At 35.4% G+C, this 24843-nt stretch overlaps 3 protein-coding genes across 6 annotated transcripts in view; 2 read left to right on the top strand and 1 right to left on the bottom strand.

The window, feature by feature from the left end:
• The first annotated feature begins 1567 nt into the window (after positions 1-1567).
• Positions 1568-14722, top strand: GAA1 (glycosylphosphatidylinositol anchor attachment 1). Of its 2 annotated transcripts, none has more exons than XM_019062049.2 (13): positions 1568-1839; positions 2516-2667; positions 4523-4740; positions 5823-5908; positions 6534-6607; positions 7477-7793; positions 8592-8704; positions 9008-9088; positions 9456-9559; positions 10223-10362; positions 11246-11448; positions 12111-12269; positions 13578-14722. In XM_019062049.2, the coding sequence occupies exons 2-13, from the start codon at positions 2526-2528 to the stop codon at positions 13888-13890; spliced, it is 1950 nt and encodes a 649-aa protein (XP_018917594.2). In that variant the 5' UTR covers positions 1568-1839; positions 2516-2525; the 3' UTR covers positions 13891-14722. The 2 variants fall into 2 exon arrangements, with proteins under 2 accessions (XP_018917594.2, XP_018917595.2); XM_019062050.2 differs by lacking the exon at positions 1568-1839 and adding an exon at positions 1864-1975.
• Positions 14723-15824: 1102 nt separating this feature from the next.
• Urod (uroporphyrinogen decarboxylase) lies at positions 15825-17251 on the bottom strand. Its single transcript, XM_019062048.2, is given in 2 exon segments — positions 15825-16853; positions 16856-17251. Coding segments are annotated over 2 exon segments (1053 nt in total). The 5' UTR covers positions 17106-17251; the 3' UTR covers positions 15825-16050.
• A 1428-nt stretch (positions 17252-18679) lies between these two features.
• The window catches only part of LOC109044252 (uncharacterized), a 70018-nt gene continuing 63854 nt past the window's right edge, over positions 18680-24843 (top strand). The window contains exons 1-4 of one of the 3 annotated variants that reach the window (XM_019061873.2): positions 18680-19033; positions 21408-21661; positions 23297-23496; positions 24482-24636. In XM_019061873.2, coding sequence (XP_018917418.2) covers positions 21440-21661; positions 23297-23496; positions 24482-24636 — 577 coding nt within the window. In that variant the 5' untranslated portion in view covers positions 18680-19033; positions 21408-21439. Of the gene's footprint in view, positions 19034-19057; positions 19295-21407; positions 21662-23296; positions 23497-24481; positions 24637-24843 lie in introns of those variants that run through there. The other 2 variants (XM_072297956.1, XM_019061874.2) reach the window with 2 other exon arrangements.

Genomic DNA, 24843 nt, shown 5'->3' on the forward strand with positions numbered 1-24843 from the left:
CGGCGGTCGGCATGTAACACATACTAGCGCCTACAAGACTGCATGAATACTTTACGCATTGCGCCAAACACAGTACGTTCAGCAGCGGTCGGCGTATGACGCATAGCGCCTACAAGACTGAAGTGAACATACTTCACGCGGTCAGCGCGGCGGCGGAAGTTAACCATCTATGGCATAGCGTCAGGAATTCGTAGCAACATATTTTCGGGGTTTTTAAAAATTGAATTTTTCCCTTGTGTTATGATTTTGGAATAGAATCTGAGATCTAAAATTAATTCATGCTATAGAGGGTTAAAATTATGAAACCGCATTTATATTTGTTCTTTCGAAATTTTTTTCGTTCATTTCTTATAAATGGATGGCCTTGTCCACACAGAGATAGGTTTAACGAACTTAAATTTCGCGCAAAGTTCCGCGAACTTTCGCCAGGAGTGTTGACAGGGCTTTCGCAAAAAAATGTGTCCAACACGAGTAAACGCGTCTCATGCACCCCTCCTCCTGCGGCACGTTCACTTGATGGTTTTTATTTTCAAAACGAATGAGAAGGGGGCGGCAAAACACAGGTGGCCCATGGACGGCAAGTAGGTAAATCTGGCCCTGCACGTGGTAACAATCCAGTTCATGAAAATTGATCACACTTCACATGTGACTATAAGAACTTAATTTGAATTTAAGATACACGTCTCCACACCAAAAGTGATGTTTATGTAGAAGAAAATTAAGTAGGTACACCTTCAAAAGTAAGCTATGAAAGCAATTTCACAAGTTTATAAATCATTTGGGCACATCCCACTCGCACCCAGACACGAAATCACGAATAAATCCTATCCTGAACGATGAAATTTATGTTTCTCACGACGCGCACAGGCAATTATTGCACTTTACCATATTCTGCATGACCATGTAGACCATTATGTTGGAGCCGAGGCTCCAAAGAAAAAGAAGTGATATGATGCAGAGAAAATGAGGAAAGATGAAATCGCAAGAAGACACAGAAAATTGCATTATGGAACTCAGTGCTGAGAGACTAGATGGAAAATTGAGCCTACCTTAAAATGGGGTGCATTGAAAGGGGCGGCAAGCGCGTTGGCGAGGGACGAGCAGGTCCCAAATAAGGGCTGTAAGCTGGTCACATGCTGAAAGGCTGGATATTCACCCGAGAATCACGGCGTCTACCACATTGTTAGGATAGTCAGGCCCGTGCCATGAACTATCCTAATACTTACGGCGAGAATAACTTCAAACGAGCGAAAGACGGCGGTAAGGCAAAGAAGTAGGAAAAAAGAAGGAAAGCGCGTTCCTACAGTACACTTACTTCGGCAAAGGCACGGCACCGGCAAGGCACGAGAGACGCGAAGGACGCACACGACTCGCGGTTACTCAATCAGTCAATACCAAAGTCCGTAACAATTTGCATTATCCTGCAAATCCGTAGAGCCGGCCGTTACGTCGCAAAACTTTAGTAACTTAAGAAACTTAGTGCTGCTGATACTGTCGCTGATACTAGTGGCGAGCGCGAACATCAGCCTTCTACAGTGTTGCCGATAATTAGTAAGTCTTGTTGTGTAAACATAAACATAACCTCAATCTTTGCGATGCCGTCTCCTTACCCCTTTACCGGAACAGAATCCAGTGAATTAGAAAAGAAATTATCGTTTTAGAACACAAAATTCAGTCTCTTATCAACTATCATGTCGTTATGTATGAAAATTTTGATCCATTAATATCCTCCTACCGTATTCATTAAGCATGACTTATCCCTGTGATTGTAATTCAGTGTTGAGGGTGTGAGGGAAACGAAGAAGCCTCCTAAAAGAGACATTTAGAATCAAAAACCAGGTCAGAAACTCTTTATTTTCTACCCTTTTTAATTGAACTGTGTCACTTGAAATATATTGATAGTCTTTTACTGCCAGGTCAAGCCATTATTGCTGGTAGCAGATCTTAAGTCCTCTGGAACCGCTCAACGAGTGGTGTATGTGCCTCACATAGTTTAATGCCGATTTTAATACCTGTCTCCCTCCGTCTTCTATTCTCAAAATCTGCATTATTTTCACAATAGTCCATGTGAGGTCATACAGGCTCATCCCTGCTTTTTTTATAAACTCTTAGCTATCGAAGTCGATGTGAAAAACTCACCCTGACAATGAGCGCCTCTCTTATCAGTTAATTTACTTGGAAGGATTGTGTTTAAATTTTGAGCAAAGTTGAATTTAAGTTTTGTAAAATTCATCATGAACAACTCATCACATTTCAAAATGAAATCATTAATTTATGTTTTGTTAGAAATTCATCCTTCTCTTTATCAATTTATTACAAATAATGAGTAATTGTTTAGCAGTCAAAAAGAAGCTGATTGATCAGATGATTAAGTAACGCCCTAACCATTTAGGTATGACGAATTTGATTTTGAACTATAAACTGTTGGAACTACAATTTTTTGCTAATGTCTCTATGAAGTTTCTGATTTCTTTTCGGCTACGTTTTTGCAAAACTTCATCTTTTTTTCTTTCAGACATTTTACAATGGGTCTTTTAACTGATCCAACAACTGGCCAAGGTAAAATTATTCAAATACTCTTGAATCATCATGGAAAAATCTGTGTACTCCTTTTCCTGTCATCCCTTGTTTGGTTTGTTTTACTGGCGCACAACCAATTCAACGCAGGTAAGAAGCTTTTATTGTAATTTTTATGCTTCGTTAGGGGATAGCAATCACTCATTAATTGCTCAATGAAATTACCAACATGAAATCAGAACATAACGCTAAGGCTCGGCACCTGTGTTTTGGCTTTTAGTACATTATCGAGTTCCTCCTGCAAGAGAAAAAAAAATTATGTACCTCTAAAAAGTCTGGACAAAGCTGCAGAGTTATGTATCAATTTTGAAGCAGCCTCCTCCAGATAAAAGCTGAGTCCACTTACAGGTCAATTTGTCATTTTCAGCAGTGATAACTTAATGTTTCTTTATCCTCTCATATCTAAAGTTCACATAATTTCAAGCAAACTTCAGAGGAAGGAGCTCTCGAATAGTTGCCTTGCTAGGTTAACTGGACTGAAAAATGCAATCCCGTATGTTTATATCTTGTTGATAACATTTGAGCGTTAACATTTTCTGAGCTTTAAAGTAGCAGTCATTGATATATTTAATAATAATAATAATAATAATAATATATTTATTAATGCAACAGCCTCATGAAATTCATACAAATTTATGAGCTTAACACTCGTCAAATAATTTAATGGAACAAAATTTAACATCAAATAAATGTAACAAAATTTTAACAAACAAGTAAAAAAAAAAAAAAAAAAAAAAAGAAAACAGTAAATGAAGAACTAAGACTTAAGACTTAGGGGACTACATTCAGGCAATTTAGGGATTGGGGAGATTTGCGTCGAGATATTCTTTTAACTCGTAAAAAGGGTTTTCTATGAAGTAATTTTTTATGTTATTTAGGAATAGATTTGAATTTTCTGATTTAATGAAAAGTCTTTTAATGGCTTGGGAAGCTTGTTAAAATATCTGATACCTCTGCTTTCTAAGCTATCCAGTCTACTTTTTCCCCCGTTTTTTTTCAATTTTTGCTAGGATATTTCTGGTTTGTATTTGATTATTAGTAATTAATTTTTCTTTGATGATGTAGCCTAATTTAATTGATTCCTTTATTGTTGAATATATATACCTAGAGAAGGCAGTCATCACATTGAACTCTGGGAATAGTTTTCTACAAGAGTCAAATTTTTTTTTGTTTGCAATAATTCTTAAGATTTTTTTTTGAGTTAAAAGAATATCTCTGGCATGTTGTATAGCCCATAATTGTATGCCATAGCTAATTATGGAATCCACGTTAGAATGGTAGTAAAACATGAGGGACTCCCTATCTATTTCCTATTAAGTTTCCTAATAGCAAATGCCCTACTTGCAATTTTTTCTGAATATTTGATCTGTTCAAAGAAGGAAATGTAACCGATAGTATAGCTGCACTACTTCCCGCTGTAGTTTTGCCTTCATTCTCAGGCGTTTTGACTTCACAGTCATTTTAGAAACAAAAATATATTTTCTGTCAATTCTATTTTCAGGAAATGGCATGGAAATTACCTGAATGAAGTTTATGTATTAAGTCACTCATTGAAAAAAAGGAGATACATAGAATCAAAATGCCTGAATTTACCCTTTTAAACATGCTGGGGAAAGGGATAAGGAGACAAATGTCACATCAGAAAATGGCACCATTCAGCATATATTTATGCGGTAACCAATGTCCAGCTAATGATTGACGCATACAAGTTGATGTGACATTTGACTTTTTTTTTCTTTCCCAGCTCTAAAACCCTGGTCATTGCTTTAATATTTCATGCACCATGTATTGTTGCACATGTAGTTCACACAGGATTGTTTCATGAGTAAAAGAAAAAGAAAAATTTAAATGATAATTAAGGTGATTATATTGGAGAAGTGTTAATGATTCTCTCTCATTAATTTTCTTCTCAAGTAGTAAGTAGCACTTCCTCTTTTTTTTGCAGCAACATATTTCTCTGAGAATGCACTGCTACCAGGATTAGTGAAAGGAGATTACAGCGATGATGGTGTGGCAAAGAGGGTCATGGAGGAATTGGAAGTTGAAGCTGATGCCCACCAGAATTCTATTCCTCAATCATGGATAGTTGCGAAGTTTAGACAGTTCGGACTTGATACTTACCTTCATAATTTTACATTGAACTATCCATTAGGCAAAAAACAGGTAATCACGAAAGTCTGAGCTCAAATCGTAAAATGGCGGTTTAAATACCTGTCACTGAAGATAATTGACTGTTGTGGTGAGGTTTTTAAAAAATATTACCTTTTCAAAGTACAAATATTTACTTCAAGCACTCACTCCTTAAAAAAATTTAATTATAATAATGGCAAATTTTGTGAAAATATCCTTTTCAGGCACCTGCTGAGGAACAGGTGAGGTTTTCTCAAAATGAAATCACGGGTTCTATGAAAAAAAAAAAAAAAAAAAAAAAAAAAATTGACTGTCCTGTATCTATAGACTCATGATCATGAAGTTTTCTTTACTTTATCAAACCAACCTCAAGTACAAAGATGATTCAACTTTCTGAAGATCGTTGTAAAAACAAATATATTGATACTCATGAACATGAATAGAAAGAAGACTAAATCAAAAGTACCCAACCAAAATATCATGACGGCAGTAAAAGTCAGAACTACACTTACACATGAATGCCTGTCCATAAAATAGGGCCTTTTCTCCATGAGACGTTTCCCTGCAATTTAGCAATTTGTGGCAGCGAAATGTTGCACTTATGAAAATGGCAAGAAATATTGACTATCAATAACTAAACTATAATGATAGTTTTGCTCTGTTGGAAGAATGTATTAGCCCCATCCTGAGAAGGGAACAGCAGAAAATCTCGGAAGTTTCTTTTGTGCGATTCAACACTGCGATATATCTCTTGAAAACTGCCCGTGGAGACAAAGCTTACTGCAGAGTATGAATATTAATTCTGAGGGTCCCTTCTGAAGTACCAACTCGGCAAAATTTGCTCTATCCTCTAAAGAAGTGGGCTTGTACAAGAAAGAAAAAAACAAAGTGTTCATTAATATTTCCACCGAGGAAGAGGCTCGATTTTTACCTTGTTGATATTTTCCGTCACATTAACTGTCCAAGCATCTGAGCCAAAATTTTGGTAAATTTGCTTCTCTTATTTTGTCTGTCTCTCAACAAACAACAAAGCCCCATGACTAGCTTTTTGGTCATCTCTTTGATCTAGTTTCTTGTTCACTGTATGACTCCTGAAGGTCTAATTTGTGTTACAGAAATACACTGGAACCAATATTTATGGAATACTAAGAGCAGCACGAGGAGCGAGCACGGAAGCTGTTGTGTTATCTCTTCCGTACAGGTTAGTTTCTCATTTTATATTTTAGAGTGAAATTTGTTTCCTGAAGCTTGTTGGGAATAGTATTACCATGCTACTTTTTGTTTTGCTTCTTTTTTAATTCTGCAAGTCCACAATTTTGCTCATTTTAGAGTTGATGTTTCGCTGGGATCCCATAAAACTCAATTTCAGTCAGTTATTTAGTTTAAGATTTTGGTCAAAGTAAAAATACTTCGCAAATCTTAAGCTTATTTTGGAGACTCTAAATGTTGATTTTGATCGAAACGGAGTCAGTACTCTTAATTTTGATATTTAATGTAAAAATATAGTTATGTATGAAGTCTTGGGAAATACGCTTGTATAGTTGATATGTTGAGCAGATTCGCTTATAAATGAAATCTTGTTACTCTTTACATATTTGAGTCAGGATTAATGATTGACTCACGAGATATCTCTAAAAATTGGTGGAAATGTTTAGAGCATCGATAGTTGTACTATGAAAACACAAATCTCAAAATATTATCACTACCTACCTAGTGTATTTTTTATTTTATTTTTTAAAGTCTCCTCTGTCCGTATCTCTTTTTCTGCGTCTGTTTTTCACTATGTCTTTTATTCTGAGTGTTATTTTTGTTTTATTCTTTTTCAGGCCTCCTAGTAGCACAAATCCAACAACTTTGCCAGGACTTGCTCTCATGCTAGGACTAATTAATTTTTTCGGCAGTAAGTGAGGCAATTAATTCATTTTTCAATCAAGATTTCTTTTAGGACAATAAGTATTTCTCATCTTTTACTTAATGTATTATTCTTTTCTGCTAGGCTGCAAACAATTTTGGATTTTTTTTTTTTTTTTTTTTTTTTTTTTTTTTTTTTCCAAATCAGATGTCATTGCCCAAGTATGAGCATACATAGCAACAAAGATGCACTTTGCAGAAACTAAAGAGGCATAATTTCCTGAATGAGATTTTCTGAAAACGAGCAAAAATATGGAAAAAAATATAACAAGCTTATCAGACTTGAATTTAAGAAAAAAAATTGACCTCTCAGCCAGACATCAGGAACTCCAATCAAAAATTTTCAACCAGGAAAAAAAATTGATGACATTTGAATCGAAGTATGTAAGAACGTCCGATGTCCAAGATGATGTTTCAGATTTTGAGCGGACAATTTCGTTGTAACTTAACAACACAAGATGGTTTAAGACGTTAGGAATAAAGAACAGTTTTATAAATAATCCCCTAAGTGTAATTAAACGTTTACAAAAGAGTTTGATCCTATTCACCAGTGTTGTGGGACAAAAGAAACCCACCGCAATTATGAAACCCTGTATTGGACAACGGACGTTTTCGCATACGTCGATTTATTTATATTTAAAGTGATTCAGGAGTTTTTTTTTTATTTTTTTTTTTGCCTTAGGTATAAATGGTTTTTTCCTGAATTTTAAAGGTAAAATGTATTGAGATACGACTTGTCTGTAAATGTAGGGAAGATTCTGACTCGAAATCCTGCATTTAAAACAAATTATAACCAGATTTTTCTTTTGAATCTGTTAAATGGTTTGTTGTTTCAATTTCATCTTTTTTCTTTTACAGAGCAAAAATACTGGGCTAAGGATATAATATTTCTGGTAACAGAGCATGAGCAGCTGGGTGTGCAAGCTTGGTTAGAAGCCTACCATGGTATTTCATGTGGTTTGGGAGGAGCTGTGGATTATGGTGACATTGATGGCAGAGGCGGACCGATTCAAGCTGCTATAAACCTTGAAATTCATGGTCGTAGACTTTCTCGCATTGATGTGAAAATATCAGGATTGAATGGACAGCTTCCAAATCTAGATCTATTCAATCTTGTGCATCGAATGTGTGCCAAAGAAGGAATCAAACACACTTTCTACAACAAGGATTCAAGTGTTAGTAGCGCTGTTTCTCTTTTTAACAAATACCATTTGTTTTTGAAAAATTTCAATTTGTTTTTACCTCACTTGCAATCAGAAACATGATATCATAAAAAAAGAAAATCAGTGCAGGTATCAAGTGCTTTGAAAAAAAAACCCCATTGTATTATTGTAGAGAGCATAATTTAAGATTGAATGCTGATCTAGTAGTTCAACCATAGGCTATTCAACAAATAATTTTTCTCCGCAACCTTCCCTAGATTATTCGTTGGAAAAACATTTACATCCCATTTTAAGATCTCATTATACAGAATTTACTAGCTTAATAGCATTTGATTCACTTCATTTGCTGGCAAAGTGAACAATCTGAATAGTTGCTCAACATGTCTTCGGTAGACTAGGTATGTGCATTGTATCACACAATTCAACAGTGTAAGTCAGCAATCATGTAACTCGGTTTGAGGCGTCGCAAACTTCCTGTCATACTTTATTTTTTCAACAAAAAACTACTCAACAGCAATTCTTTAAAACTGCCTTGATTTTTCTTCTCTGTGGGAAGAAAATTCTGCTAAAACTTCAAGGAATGATGTTGAGTTGTTCTCCTATAAAAAAATAACATAGAGGCGGAGATTTTCAGACTCCTCAAACGAGTTATGTGATTGCGGATTTACGCCGAGGATATCTTTGGTAGAATAGGTATGTACATTGTATTGCACAATTGTTTTCCACAGCAGATAAATTCAACTGTAACAAAATCGTACATTCGATAACTATTAAAAAATTTATTGGTCTTTTATTTTTCCTCTGTTACAGTCTCATCCTAATGATTTTGTGGGAGAATGGCGCTCAAAGTTGAATACTTTGGTATCAATGGTGGCAACTCAAGCATCTGGAGTACCCAATGGCAATCATGGATTATTCCATAGGTAATTTGCACCTATTTCTTCAATTTATTTTATGAAATTAGGGGATGAATTTTTCCAGGAATTTTTATCCATTTCTTTGAGAATGGGAACATTTTGATGAATGAACATAAAATTTCCTATAAAAAAAAACTGTTACAATTAGTCTACATGTTGTTTAAAAAAAAAAAAAAAAAAAAAAAAAAAAAAAAAACCGGTCGTAACTTACCAAATGGAGCTGAAAAATCAAATTACAAATTTAGAAAAATTCTTTACCAATGAAAGTCGATTTTTGATTTCGTCTAATTTCAATAATTGAACTTTCAGGTTTGGAATTGAAGCTTTAACATTAGAAGGCTATGAACATGGTAACCGCGTCAAATACATAACGTTTCATCAGCTGGGACGGTAAGTTATAAAGTTTCTTTAGATTTCCTTCAAATTTTAGTTCAAAATCTTCTAATTTTGAAAAAATACAGACCTTCTCTAAGAGTGGTCACCATTGAAGCACCCATTCAGGGCTTTTCGGCTTCAAGCAGAAAAGGAAAGCCAACTAAAATAGGTGGGAAACTTCTTGGCAGTGCTTTTGTTCTCCATATATATTAAAGAATGCGCATTTTTACTCAAGCATCACAGTTTTTTGTTTTTTCTCATGCTTCCTAAGAAAAATTTGTCTTGAAAGTGCACCTACCCCGATTTTTTTATTTTTTAAATTAGGCTCCATTCTTTTTAATAGCTTTTTTGTACTTTACTAATTGATGTTTTTTGTCCGCAGTGTTGTTGAGGGTATTTTTAGAAGTCTGAACAATCTTCTGGAAAGGTTCCATCAATCATACTTTTTCTATCTTCTTCCTGCTAGCGACAGATATGTCTCAATTGGTAAATATTTTTATTTATTTGTCTCCTTTCTTCTATCTGCAGAAACAGATTCTGTTTTAAGTTACATCTCATTTTTGTACACGAACACAGATCTCCCTCTTGCCACAGTTGAAACACTAACATGCATTCTAACTAAATTGCAGTATGCTAATGATAGTAATCAAGGAGCTGAGGTTCAGCTTAATCCATTCCTGTAGCCGCCTCAATGCTGCGTATTTTATAAGCATTTTTCCTTGAGATGCTGGTAAAAAATCACAAAATTATTGTAGCGTTTGTTCCTTTAGTGCTCATAAATTTGCCACCGTTTTTCACCCCAAAAAATGGAGACTAAATAAATGTCTAATCTATTTTTATAAATGTAGACATCATGTCAATGTCAAGTAGTAGGGACATGCTCAAAGAATGTCACAGTAGAGATTGCCTAAACTAGTTTTGGATTGGGTACCCTCGGGAAAAAGGAGACGGGGAAATCCCTTGAAGGAATGTTGGCAGGGCGTCAACAAAGAGATTCTAAGATGTTAGTTGCTCGATGACTTTTGGGGAGACAGGGGCGTGTGGCGTTTGGGTGTTGTGCAAAGTGTCAGAGTGCATGGTAAGAGTGACGAACATGAATATTAATGTTTGCATTTTTTAAAATCCCACTTACCTACTTCTCCCTTTCAGGAAATTACATGATATCTCTTGGGGTATCAGTTGCTGCTTTGTTCGCAAAATCTTATGTGACCTGGCTGCAGATTCAAATAAATGGGAAACGTGACACCTCTAAACCAAAAGACGATGCTTCTATCAAGACTTTAAAAATGGTATTTTGTATTTCATTATATTTCTAGTGATTTATTTTGCTCTTTTTGTTAGAGAACCACCCGAAGTTGGCAGTATTGATCCATAGTATCACTTTTAGCCAAGATTGCATAGCATAGCCTATATTAATTTGAAAATTCAGTTTCCAGCATCACCTGATGCATACTACATTAGGGATGTATAGAAAACAAATTTTCTAGATATTTTAAATTCAAATGTTTATTGCATATGTATTTATATGCAGTTGAGAATTAACTAACTGTAAAGTCAAAGATCAAAACAAGACAACAGTGGTTTTCATTCTTGATAATCCTTCCTGGATAAACTACAGCTCACATTGTACAGTGAAGGGAATACTTTTTATGGGGCCCCCTATGCCCTTCAACTTTAAAGAATTTTATAACCTACAATGTTCTTCAAATATCTATCCTAAATAGCCATTTGTAGACAATCAAGCCCATAAAACTTTAAAATAAAAGCTAATCCGATTTTTCTTCGGTCTTAAATGAAAGTATTTAGGTTTTTTTGTGCCTCCAGAATTCGAAGCAAAATCAAGAGTGCAATGGCATTTAAGTGGAAAAAATCAGAACATTTTTAGCTATTTATCATGACGAAAGACAATTTTCAAAAGCGTGTCTGCTCTTTGATGAAACATAAGGCTCTTAGCAGTGTATGCCTAAAAAATAAATGGAGCTACCTTTCAACTGGAGTAATGATGTACCACTAGAAAAAGTTATCATCTTAAGGAATCACTAAGACTTCTTCTGTAAGTGTAGTCATGTAGAAAATTGCACTATTCATCTAGTAGTCTGGATTTTCAACCTTTTTATGCTTGTCTAGTCTGCTCTATCATTTCTCCTAACTTCTGTATTTCTTTTCTTTTAGGTTGCTGCAGACGATCCTAAGACTCTCAATTTAGTTGGAGTCGGTAGTGTGATACTAATGACACACTTCCTTGGGATGAACTTACTCTATTTATGTCAAAAATTTACTTCGTTGGGCTATTTTTCAACTGAAGACTCTCTGTTGGTCGTCTTAGCTTCTTTCTCGATTATTAGTCTGGTGTTTCCTTTAGTAATTAAAAGATGGTGAGTTATTTCTCAATGAATATTTTAAATATTTATAATGAACAAATTGCTCATTGGTTGTTTCCTTTAAAAATACAATTAATATCACGGATGATGTTGTCAATCTCAGATCAATTATTAGATCTTGACTCTTATCATAAGCAGTAGAAACTTCTGATTATTTGAAGTGTAAATATTTTCCTGATATTTCCTGAACACTTTAATAATCGATTATTTACCGTAGCTTCAAATGGGGAAATAACCATAGATCGCAAAGCACGCCACGCCACTGTGTCTCTTGTACATGGAACTTGCAAGCTTTTTAAGAAAAATCTAGTTTTTCAAAAAATAATTGTGCAGGACCAGAAAATATTTTCTTAAGTAGACTTGGGTATTTTTAGGAGTGCGAAGTTAAAACCAACCAATATGGAAAGCGCTAATTGCTTATTTTTTAATTTAAAAAAATGTCAGCATCCTCATTGTATTCAGCTTGCTGTTAAGTGACCCACTCGCTTCTCAGGTAACCAAATTCTACCTCTTGAATTCTAGGCAGGAGCTTTCATCTTTTAATCTCTTCCATTTTATATGAAAAAAAAGAAAAAATATTGAATTGACTCTATTTTTTTGTGTGCAATGAGTAATAGAATTATTGGCTTACCCAGTCTCATGCTATTTGATTTCAGCTTCCGTATCAGCAACAATTGGATATTGTTAAATATTCTGGCTCTTAATGAATTGGCAACCTTGTTACTTTGTGTTGCAATGCATAACTTTTCATTAGCATTCATAGCTTCAACAATATATGTTTTACCAGCGATCCTGATCGACTCGAAGAAGAATAGGTAAGAATAATTTCTGTTTCACTCAATTTAGGAGTAAGATGAAATAACTCAGCAGTCACTGAGGAGATAGGGTGAGTGTTTCTCCCTGCTAGGAAATGTTGGGAAACATTGAAATTGAATTTTTTTCAATACAGAGGCATGGCTGGATTTGATTTTTTGCCATGCCCGCAAGATTCACAGCGGAAGGAAGTATGTACAGAAGAGTATTTTGGGGGGCCTCTCCCTGATAATTGCCAAAAAATTTAGTTCTCTTTTTGACAAGTTCGAACCATTTTTCATGACGTCATTATCTTTTTTCTCTATAAACTCAATTAAAAATTACCCAAAATTTATTATTACTCAAAATTGCAAGTCAAGTTCCTCGAGCCGCAAATTTTAGGGTCTCCTTGATGAAAATTCAGTCCTGTGTTGGGAGCACTTATGGAGGGTCTCTAAGTCTCGCTAATTTTGAGTTACACAACTTTAATGAACACCTATTATTGACATCGCAACGGCCTTTTGGCATGAGGAATGTTCAGTCCAATCATAGGAGGCTGAAGTATTTTCAGAGGTCTGGCGTGTAATCTAATCAAATGATTGGCAATTTGACTTTTCTTTGCTATTCTTCAAAGTTTATCAGTCAAGTTAGTGCTTTATTTACCTAAAGCTGTATTCACATGAACAGCAGCTTCTGGCAGCTGCCATTTCTATGGAAAACGCTTTTTTAGAATCTTTAAGTGTGATGATGCCAAGTTTCAGACTTAAGTCCTTGACTTCATGCGGTTTAAAGTAACAGAGAAAAAAACCTGGTGCTGTCTGGCTCACCTTGTATGTCGCTGTGTAGTGTCTGTTGCTCACCTTGTATGTGCATTTTACTGATATGATTTTTCTTTTGGTCTGTGATTGTTTCTAAGGAGAAAAAAATGCTTGTAGTAATGAGAAAGCAAACTGCTAGTTATCAGATGAATGAAATATGTTATACTATGTTCATCACATTAGTATTAAGAGGATGAATATAGATGGCCAGAGTGAGGAACTCTGTAGCTCATTTTGCAACATTGCAGACTTCCTGTAAAAACTAGTCAACGTATTTTCTTGAAAACTTCTTTGATTTTTCTTCTCAATTAGTAGAATGTTCTGTTTATATTTCAAGCTATAAAGTTGCCTTGTTTTTCAAAGGAAATTGTTAAACATCGCCATGGAGACGTATTGTTCCCACTTTGACCATCGATATTCTTTTGAAAACTTCAACACAAAATATACTACCTCGTAGTACATATATTGATAATTTTTATTGATCGTTTTCGTTTTTTTGTTGTTTTGTTTTAGCTTTTATAAAAAGACGCTGTGGCTTCTCCTGCATCCTCTGCTTCTCCTTTTTTGGGCCGTTTTATTTTATACTGGCTTTACTTTTATGGATTTGAGCTACCTGACAATTTTGAAGAGAGCAGTGAGTGCTACCAAAACAACATTAGTTTTAAGCGTAGTAGACACCTTTGTTTACGGTAGTTGGCCTTTCACAGTGGCGACAAGCATTCTCCTACCCAATTGGCTGATGTTTTGGTGGGTGCTTATTTTCTCAGAATCTAGAGACTGTATGGATCAAGCATCAAAAGTAACCAAAGACAAGAGTAAAAAGTAAAGCCAGGACGAGTGATTCGAAGAAAGATCAGTGAGAGATTTTTTCATCAATTTTCTAGTCGCAGAAATAAAGCAAAGAACATGTTAAAAAATCATCCGTCCGCTAAATCGACTGCACATTAATGGCAAAACTCTAAAACTATGTAGTTGTATCATGAAGCTGCAGATTTTCTCTCACATTCTGAACATTTGAAGGATGACGGGTTTTCACCATAAAATCTTTGTATGATAAACTTCGTTCTGTCAAAAATATTCTCCAAAAATTTGTTAAAAAAAAGCCCAGTCAGTAAGAAATACTCTCTTTCCCATGGGAAAATCCAGTAGAAGTACAAATTTTGTGACATCCCAATAGAGGTGTTTGTTTTTGTACATAATATCGATATATTTTTTAGTACTTTACTCCCAGTAAGTAAGCAAGTATTCTTAAAATTTTGAATTTTAACAAAAAATCCGAAAACTTAAAAACCTTCCTTTAGTCTACTGCATAGGAGACCATGTTTTTTAAGTTTTGTATCCAGTAATATGTTTTAGTACCTTTTTAAGTTTAGGTATGAATATCATTCATGTTTTTAGAAATGTATTTCTACTTTTCACACTCACATCAGAAATTGATAGAAACAAAAATATTTAAACATTAACTTTTTATATTAACTGGGTAGTACATGTAAATTGCAATAAATTTTCAGGTAAAAATATTTTTAAAGAATTGCTTTTTTTAGCAGTTTCTTTATAATGAGAGATATCATTCCAACAGAAGTTGAAATGCAATATTTTCAGGAAGTCAAAGTATTTACTTTATTGATCTCAATAAAAACTCAATTCAGTTTCACTAATTCAGACTATTTTTTTCCTGAATGACACTTAAGATTAAATGCGAGTTTTTAAATGATCCAGAGTTAAGGAGTATTACTCAATCACCCGGAAAATGTACCATGTACAGAGATAAACCAAAGTTAGACTCTCAGTCTCGGAGGACAACATGAGAAGGGGGTAGCAATTGGCTGGTCCAGACGGCTATAGGGGCAATCGCCTCCTAATCTTTGACTGAAGGAGCACCACAGGGACTCCTCCCTACAGATTCATGGGGTCTCACTCAGCACTTTTTTAAAAACCTGGCATCCTTTTATGAACATTTCCCTCCTTAACTCGAGGAGCTTGGAGGATAAGGCGCACAAGTGCAGTTTTCGCTATTGTGAGAATCACCTTTTCGAAGTTTCAAAATTACATGGATCCTTATGGAAGAAAAATAATTCGATCTCACTTTTTGATGTCTCAAAATTGGAGTGCAGGAGTGAATTTTTCTCAGAATATATTTCAAGACTAGTTTTAGTTGAAATTGTTTTTGTCTCTATTTCTTAAAAACTGCACTTATTCACTTAGCCCTCCAAGCTCCTCATTTTAGAAGGGTCCCTTAATCTTCTTTTTAGAGGGGTCTGCTCTCCAAAAAATTCCAAGACAATTTTCAAACGGGGAGGGGGGTTCTGTAAGACTTGTTTAATTTGAGGAACTTGCCCTTTGCCATTCATAACATGAAATCTATTTTGTGTGCTACAAGTCATGAAATAATATGTCGTCAAAAAAGTTAGAAATAGAGCATAATGTACAATAATTGACAAAAGGAAATGTATGTTACCTGATTTTTAGTTTAATTTCTTAATGTGAGAATTGAGTACATTCTCTTAATTTTCCAAGAAAGGAAGTCAGTTTAAAAAAAATATTTACGGAAATAACATTGATCAAACCATAAAATAGTAACTAATGACGATTTAAGTCCCAATGCTGAAGTGCATGGGCATGTCCTTTGACCTCAGCCACTGACAGATTTGCATTTGAAAGTGAAATCCATGGTATTGAGTAAGCTTATTACAAGCAGATGGACATGATTCTTCGTATCCATTTAGAAAGTTAAGGGAGGGAAGGAAAATGACCAAAAAGTTGATGTAAATTAACAGTATAATAATAAAATATATGACAAATACAAATATGATTGAAGTGGAAACAAGTTACTGAAGAGAGGGGGAAAATATACAATTTGTAACTTGCTACAAGCACTTCAGATAAGAAGAACAATTGATATGCACAAGTAATAACAAATGTAACAAAGTGGACCTGTGAGCATGTTGGAATTATTTTATTAAAATTAAAGGACTGGCACAAAAATCTAAAAGCTATGAACAGTCTCAACAAAAATACGGACACTTTCAGGGTCCATATCTGGATAAATACCATGACCTAAATTTGCAATATACCTACTTTTGCCAAACTTACTAACCATTTCTTTCACAAGGTTCGGCAAATTTTCTTTGCTACTGTACAGAGCACAAGGATCTAAGTTTCCTTGCAAAGTGACTTTATTCCCAGCTGCTTGTCTAGCAACAGAGGGATCTATTGTCCAGTCAATACCAACAATATCGTAACCACTATTTGAAAGGTCTTGAATACAATAATGTGCACCCTTTGCAAATATTGTCATTGGTACATCAATGTTAAGAGCCTTTAGCTTGGATTTTACAGTTTTCGCAATGGAACTGATGTAAGGGAGGGCAAATTTTTTAAACATGTCTGGGCCCAAATATTCTGCATTTGACTCAAACACTTGAAGCAATTGGGCGCCTGCAGAAGCTTGTCCTACTAGGTAATCAATGACAACCACACTTAAAATGTTGAGGAGGGTATGGCTCTCAGCTGGATATTTGTAAAGCCAGTGTTTGGCTTTTGACATAGTTTTTGAACCACCTCCTTCAATCATGTAGCACATTAAAGTCCATGGTGCCCCTGAAAATCCTATGAGGGGTACTTTGCCATTCAGTCGGTGCCTTGTAAGGGTGATGGCTTCAAAGACATAGTTCAGAGTTGAATGCACATCTACTGGAGTTTTTAAGGTTGAAATATCGTCTGGCTTGATTAAGGGCTCGGGTAAAACAGGGCCGACTCCTGGTTTCATTTCAACAGTCATTCCTAAGGCTGCGGTATCACAAGAATATCAGAGAATATGATGGCAGCATCTAAGTCAAATCTATCGATTGGCTGAAGAGTGATTTCAGCTGCAAGGGTTGGTGTTTGACATATTGTAAAAAAATCATGTTTGGACCTAAGCTCACGAAATTCAGGTAAATATCTTCCAGCTTGGCGCATGACCCACACAGGAATTCTATCCACTTCCTCACCTTTGGCTGCTCTCAACAGTCTGTCATTTTTCAAGATTGGGAAGTTCATTATATCAACACACTGAAAGAATTTTATATAATTAAACACTGCGGTAAGTAGAGATAAACCCTATCATGACATTCGAAATCGAAATTCAAAATCACGAAAACTCCCGTGCCGAAAACATAACCTCTAAAAGTAAACAAAGTTTAGCAAAGATTACACTTTTCGTATTCTGCAAGTTGCTGATTAATATCAAACCAAAATGTAATCTTTGACTGGCAACTAATTGCCAAATTGAAAAGCAATTGGAACAGTGCTGCCGTTTCCCGGAATTAATTCCGAATTTCGGAACTTTTGAAGTTTCTCGGAATTTTTCCGGAATCTTTGTAATTCTCGGAATATCCCGGAATTTTTGCGTTTTTCGGATTTTACCCGGAATTTTTGCCTTTTTTCGGATGTTTCCCGAAATTTTTGCCTTTTTTCGGATTTTCCCGGAATTTAGGCCATTTTTGTAGGAATTTTTAATATTTTCATCGGAGGTATTGAGATTAATCTGGACATTTTCTCGCAATGATCATTCTGGAAATGGGGATTCTGTTTTCTAGAATTTTCTCGAGTGTCGTATCCATCTTCCCGCGGTTTTCTACCAAACCTATAACCTCAAGAAAGAAAATCAAATATGAAAATAATGAAATGAACTGAACAACTGTTCACATCATGTTTGGTGCTTGTTACTAAGTAGTTTTTTTAAGTAAATAGTTAACTATCAGTGATTTCTTGTCTATTTTTGTCCAAGCCGTACTTATTTTTCTCCTTGTCCTTTTTCTATATTTGTTTGTTATTTTTCAAGTAAGAAAATAAATTATTAGAAAATTAAAGCCAATTTATGCATTAAAACCAAAAAATTCCTTTCCTAAACGGAAGTGTCAGTCGAGCTTCTATACAACACACTACACATGCATTGCAATGACTCTGAAGAAAACAAGTTCAAAGCTAAAAATTTCAAAAGTTGATGTAGCATAAATGAAAAAAAAAAAGTGCTCTGAAAATTTATTAAGCAGCAAATATTTTTCTGCTGGGAAAACCTATATGTTCCTAAAAAAAGAAAAGCTTCAAGTAAATGGGCTGATCCATTTAAATGTGTTATTTTTACATCTCTAATGTTTAGGTAATCTTCAATTTATATAAAAATAAAATAAGCAGAGTTTTCATTCGGGGATATGGTCAATTATATGTCAATTAATTAATTATTAATTACAATTAATTCCCATTCCTTAATGCGGGCTTTTCAAACGATTTAACTGTTTTATAGGACAGCCGCCCCTTAAAATCACTGTCAGGGCGTCATAATTACGTCCAAACCAGTTGAGAACTGTTCATTTAATATTCATGACGCCCTGACAGTGATTTTAAGGGGTGGCCGTCTTATAAAACGGGTAAACCATTTGAAAATCCCGCGTCAGGAATCGGAATTAATTCCTGGCCGATCTCGGAACTTTTTCCCGGAATATTTGAAAATAATCGGAATAAAATAGTTCCGAATCACGGAATCTTGGGCTGAGCCCTGAGCGAGAACGGCAGCACTGAATTGGAAACTGGATGCATGACTAGTTTTGCTGATTTTTGAAACTAGTTGCTACAATTTTTAGTTGCTGAAGGCCAAAGTGTACATTGTTTGCAGATAGGACGAGACTACGCAAAATCTGTCAAATCTGTTCCACTGGTTTCACTTTGTACTTACTCCGATTTTGCTCTAAATCTGAGTGAAAAGAAAATAGGTAGAGAGGGAGAGAGAGAGATGGAAAAACCATGAAAAAAGAGAGCAACCAGCCTTAAAAAAAACTGTAAGGGAGTGCACCAGATCGTAATGCGTGTACCAATTTAGGCTTTATTTCAAAAGTAACTTGTATTTTTCATTCTGTGTCATTTTACCTCCATTGATGTGTGAAGTGTGTTCTTTCATCCCCAGAATTCTCTGATTATTGCTTCTGTTGGTAAGTAAACTTTTTCTGGCCTCAGCTCTCAGCAGTTACCGTAGGGAGCCGAGCTCATCAAACCTTGAGTTCGTATGGGTGATAAATTTATCATCAGTTCTATCTCTCATTATAGTTTTAGTGATTTTGAGAACTTAATAATTCGTTCTGTGCAACTTCTAGTGATCATTCGACTTCTCTACTCCTAACTCTGCCCCAGTGTACTCTCTCCATTCTTTTGTTATCATCACCCCTGTCACCAGTGGGCCTCATTGAATAAGGGTAAAGTTTCAAATGTTTCATGGGGGTGTATCGGAGCTGAGGACTGTCCTTCTAAATTCAAATCAGCTTTAATTGTGTTCTCTTCCTGGTTATTTATTTTGCGCACTCTTAGTATCTATGATTTCGCCAGCTCTACCAGGCGCCAGCTTCATATCTTATTATCCTCCCCTACGTGCACTACTATGTATCATTATGCACGCAATCTCCAATAGCTTAATCACCAGACTGTTTCTCAGAAGTTCATTCTTTATCAATTCTATGCATTAGTGAAGCAAGAGTCCAATACGTCTATTGAAGTTGTAGGCGAGGCTTCTTAGGTGTGACGTGAAATCAACGTTACAATTTGTGGAAACTTTCCCTTCCGAGTCATTTGCAAGAGAAAAAGAATATAGCACCGAAGACCTGCTTTTTGTTACCTTAGTCTCTGTGTAATTTCTGTATGTTGCTGTTCAGTTTAACCTAACCTCTCTTACTTCGAGCATCTGCTTCCAAGTTATATACTCAATTTTGTCACTGAAGAGTCAGAGACTTAATATTTTAGCAGAGAGTACTCCATTTATTAACTTACACCCTTGTTATTTACCTACTAATTAGAAGTTTTTTGGAACGTAATTGGTATCCTTGAGTAAGTACGCAACTGAGTACAGCTACTCATTGCCGGAGAATTAAGGGGAAGTCACCTTTGAAACCTCTAGAAACAGATGTTACCACCACTTATAAGGGTACTAAGTGGTTGTTTTAACTATATAAGTGCTCTTCACACTTTTGAGCTTGATGAAAAGACTTCCAAGGTGGGTAGGTACTCTACTACAGAACTCTACCACTTCTACGAACAGAAGGAATTCTGGTCACCTATTTTGAGCCTCGAGCTTTAGAGCTGACTAATGCACCAGCTTCCCTTGCTCTTTACTTAGATGTTGAGTTCTGATGATTAAGCACACCGTTTAGATATTTTATATCCATGCTCCTGGAGTAAATATTTAATATCCAGGGAATGACTTGCAATACCTAAGTAGTTGCTAGTGGTAATTTTTTTACTTCCACGACCAATCTAAATACCTAAAAGTTCTCTCCAGTTGATCATCAGGAGAACAATATGTTTTTAGTCCACGAACACTTAATATTAATGGCGCATTTGTATGCATTGTGTGGTGGTAATGTGTCATTTTTACATATTGAGGCTTTAGTTTTCTAATTTTGAATACTAAACTATGTAGTAAGGGATTTTCCAGGTAAGTTTCATTGAATAGGCTATCAGAATCTGCAAGTTTTTTTGGAAGGTACTCAAAGTCTAGGTACTCAGTAGATTTTTCAACCTGAAATCTTGTTGTGCTGTATCCCTCTTGTAGATTCATCCTGAATCAGCTTCAGAATTTGTAACCTTCTTTTTACTAAGATAACACGAATTACTTTTTGTTCCCTAGTGTTTTGCTGGACGTACCTAAAGTTGTAGAAGGAACATGATTGTTTTGATGTCCTGAGTCTTGCGTCTCATTTTTTACCAAATTCTTCTCTCAGCTCAGTTTTGATCTGTGACTACTCATTTACAAATTTTAAGTTGTACCATTCAATTAGAATTATACAGGCAATTTAGGATCAGGTTGCTTTAGTTTATTGCAGGAACCAACTGGACATAATTGCTAGCCAACTTAAATTAGCTAATTAGCTACTGGACCTAAGTATCGATATCAAATAATCCCAGCTAACCAAGTATCAGGACAACGGTAAAAATTACTTGCCACTGCATGATCAATGGAGATGAATCCAAAGGAAAATAAATAAATCCATTACTGAGCAGAAAATTACTGTTTGGACAGACAACAGGATCAAACAGTTGGGGGATGTCTGAACAGTAATCTTCTGCCCTCGTTAGATGGCCATTCAAGATAAGATTAGTTCTACCACTAAGATATGTACAATAGCTTATTACAAAAAAAGGAAGTGGAATTTTGTTGAGCTAGGTCAGAAAGACAGTTTTACAGTTTTGGAAAGGAAGCTTCAGCACCCGACCAAGACAATCCCTCTTTTCATCACTTATTTTTTAAATTTTAATTTGATCTGAAAGATAAAACGTTAACTGCCCATTGTTCTAATCATTGTTATCTCTGTTTAGGTCAAGAGGTAATGTCCTGACAGTAGGAGGAAATGGCATATGAGCTGAACAGTATGTACATAAAACGTGAAGCTCCTACGCCCTTAGAAGTGCATTCTCGGAATGTTTGTTTCGTTTGTGGGAGTGCTGGACATCGTGACTATTACTGGCTGCGTGTCAAGGCAAACCCAGAAAATCCATCGGAACCTTTTTTTCCATTCTTAAATTGTCATGAACCACCGGCAGGATATCCTGGACCTCTTCATGATTCAGTCGTAAGTATCATCATAGTCTTGATTGATTGGCCGTTGTTGAACCTTAGTTTGAAACCTAGATGTTTGAATCATGTTCACTTTCTAAAAAGCAAAGGAGTCAAAAGATTCCTCCGATTTGAAAGCTCATCAGATGATAGACCTATCAGGTCTTACCATCAGCAAGATTAATTGCAATGTTTGATTCAGAGTACTTATTTGTTTTTGGCACTCTGTAGCACTTGCAGACGGAACATGGTTAGACACTAGACTTCTCTGCAGGTGTCATATCGTGTTTTTCAATAAATAACTGAACTCAGCTGGTAGAGAAACCAGCCGAAGAGTTTGGAAAATAAATTGTTGTAAGTGTGCTGCATGATGTGTGTCATACAGAGAATCCATTTTGTGTAAATAATTTAGAATAGAGGTTGTTGCAAAAATAGCTAACACTAGGGATTAATGACCATGGGTAATCAAAGAAACTGGTACAGGGCTCAATACTCTAAGTGTCACTCTGAATGAGTATCTGAGGAACAATTTTCAATGCAGTTTTAGTCAATTGAATAAATACTACCAGAAGAAAAGGCTGACATGTATCTGTCATTTGAAATGAAAGTAATGTAAAATTGTTTTCATTTTCAGCTCTATGTATTCAAATTGTCAATGGAAAAAGTCAGGGAACATTGATACACTGAAAATCTGAAAATTTTGGAAAACTATTTTTCCTTAAGTCCATAGACACCCTGCATTGTTTTTTTGCAGAATGCTTTCTCAGTGCATCTTTCTTGAACTGCTTGTCTGTCAGTCGAAATTTTTTCGCAGTATGTGTTGCTATTTTTCCAAGGAAAAGATGAAAGTTTCAGGCTTGAAGGGACTTGACATCGATTTTTAATGCCTTCATAATTTTCTCTTGCCATGGGATACCTTCTTATTTCTAATACTGGGGCTGCTTCACTGATTTTCTCTAGGGGCTCATTATTTTTAAAATGACTCATTAGTAACCCACTATCTCATATTCCTTTAAAATGTTTTCAGAGGAAAGTGTCGCTAAGTTGAGAACCTATGTAACATTTATCCTCTGAGATAAAACTTACAAAAGGAGCAAAGATTTTCAGTATTTAAATGTTTTGCCTCCACGGTGTTAAATCCACAACTAAAATAATTCATAACCCTTCAAAAATGCATTAATATTTTTTAAAGTTTCAGAGATTGAATAGGAAGGTACCAATTTTGAGGAGAACATTGTCTTATTACCCTTCCCCCTACCTGAAGGTATCAAATTTGGCCATGTTATTAAATTTGAAGTAGCGCTAAAAATTCCAACAACTGTTAAATTGCATAGTTAATTAGACAATGCTTTAACCAGCATTTTCTTTTCATAGAACTACTTATTCATAATTATTATTAAATTAATCATTGGCAGTTTGAATGAATTAAGCGTAATATTTTTACAACTTTTGCTGATGTAGATTTAAAATGGTAAAGAGGTAGAAATATTAAAGAAGTTCACCAAATTAAATGTCCCGTCCAAATTATTTGTGAATCTGTTTTTAGCTAATCAATCACTATTCAACCTCTGATTTTGTGTATTTATAGTGGGTGATCTATTTCGCATGTATTCCATGTTCATTCCAAATTTTAATTTCTCCCCATTCCAAGGTTGCTGCCTGCTTCTTGTGCTACTCCCTTTTGTTACAACAATGGGATCGACATCAGATGGATGACACACCCCATTCTCAGCGCTTGTATTGGTTGAAGCGCTCTGATAATGGTGCTTTCACCGGTGCAGATATGACATCTCAGGGAGAGTATGCGGCTCAGTTGCTTGGCTTAAATCTAGATCCGACTGTACAACGCAGGTATGTTCAAATGAAATTATATTCTCTAAATTCTACATGATGTCTGACTTAAATACAGAACCATGAAGGTTGTAGCTGCTTGATAGCATTCAGCATGAACCATCTTTGATAATTATAAATTATAACACCATCTTAATTCAGATCTTTCTAATCACTCCTTCTACACTTTTTTTTTTTTTGCTCAGAAACAGACATGTCAGCGTGTCCAGAATTTTTTGAGGTTTGGCTTGACTTGATTTGATTTCACCTTCGAGTTGTTCTCAATTTCTTGGTATCCCAATGGATCATGATAATTTGAACTTGATTGTCGAGGAATTGATTTTTCAGGATAAAAATAAATTGAAAGCAACTCAATTTTTTAGAATTGCACCTTTGTTCCTCTGTGAGCTCCGTTTCTCATCTTTACTCAATGGTGAACTTTCAACATAAAACAAAAGAAACCAGCGAATGGAAATTTAACTGTTTTAATATCTTAATGTAAAAGTCAAGGGGGAAAATTGGGACCTTTTTGATTATCTTGATTGTATGTTTGTCAGCTTAGCTATCTAGCAGAAAAGTCTGGATATTCAGGGTTTCTCCCTGCAGTATTGGCATCTGTATATGGTGATCTTGTAAAGTTACTTTCTACTAGTCCTCACTGGTTTTAGATTGACGAAAGGCATGCTTGACGATAGTGCATTAAATTCCAATTAAAATAAAAAAATGTCTCAATGAAGAAAAACAGCTCTTTAGGGCAAAATTGTCTCTCAGAAAGAATTATTTTTTGATGCATTATTATTTATTAGTCATAGCCAATTCTATTGTTTTCTCAACTCTGTGTACAAGAGGTTATTCAAATACATATTATTTTACCTTATGCAAACAGAGTTTTGGACACGAGAATTTCCTTGTGGTTACCGATTTTGTAGTGCTAAAATTTTGAGCATTGATAGTCCACCTGATGTTAACACTTAAAATATTTTTGCCTCATTCTGCTTCCAAATAGAGAGCCTGCCCCCTCGTTACCGACAGATGAGCAGTCCAATAAACTAATCTTAGCAGGACCAGGAACCACCTGCGCCTCCTCGGAGCCGCCTCTGGATCTAACTCAATCTCCATCAACCTCACATTCATTGATGAATGGCGCCAACTCCAACCCAGGTATGCATTTTATCTAGGAGTTTATTCCACTGTAGATCTTAAAATTTTAAGCAAATGCTGAACTTTTTCTGTTTCAGTTCTGCTTTACCTCTAATTCCTTTACTCCATTTACATCTTTATGCTCAGTAATTTTTAATGGTTTTAAAATCGTATAACTAATTAAATGAAAAGGAAAGGAATTTTGTTTTGCACTTGTTAAACCTCCCT

This window comes from Bemisia tabaci, chromosome 3, assembly GCF_918797505.1.
Source record: "Bemisia tabaci chromosome 3, PGI_BMITA_v3".
Lineage (NCBI taxonomy): Eukaryota > Metazoa > Arthropoda > Insecta > Hemiptera > Aleyrodidae > Bemisia > Bemisia tabaci.

Excerpts from the sequence above, each read along its gene's own strand:
- GAA1 (XM_019062049.2), top strand. The coding sequence starts at position 2,526 with ATGGGTCTTTTAACTGATCCAACAACTGGCCAAGGTAAAATTATTCAA. Across the intron at positions 4,741-5,822 it reads ATCCATTAGGCAAAAAACAG|AAATACACTGGAACCAATAT; the intron begins GTAATCACGAAA and ends TTTGTGTTACAG. Across the intron at positions 10,363-11,245 it reads CTATCAAGACTTTAAAAATG|GTTGCTGCAGACGATCCTAA; the intron begins GTATTTTGTATT and ends CTTTTCTTTTAG.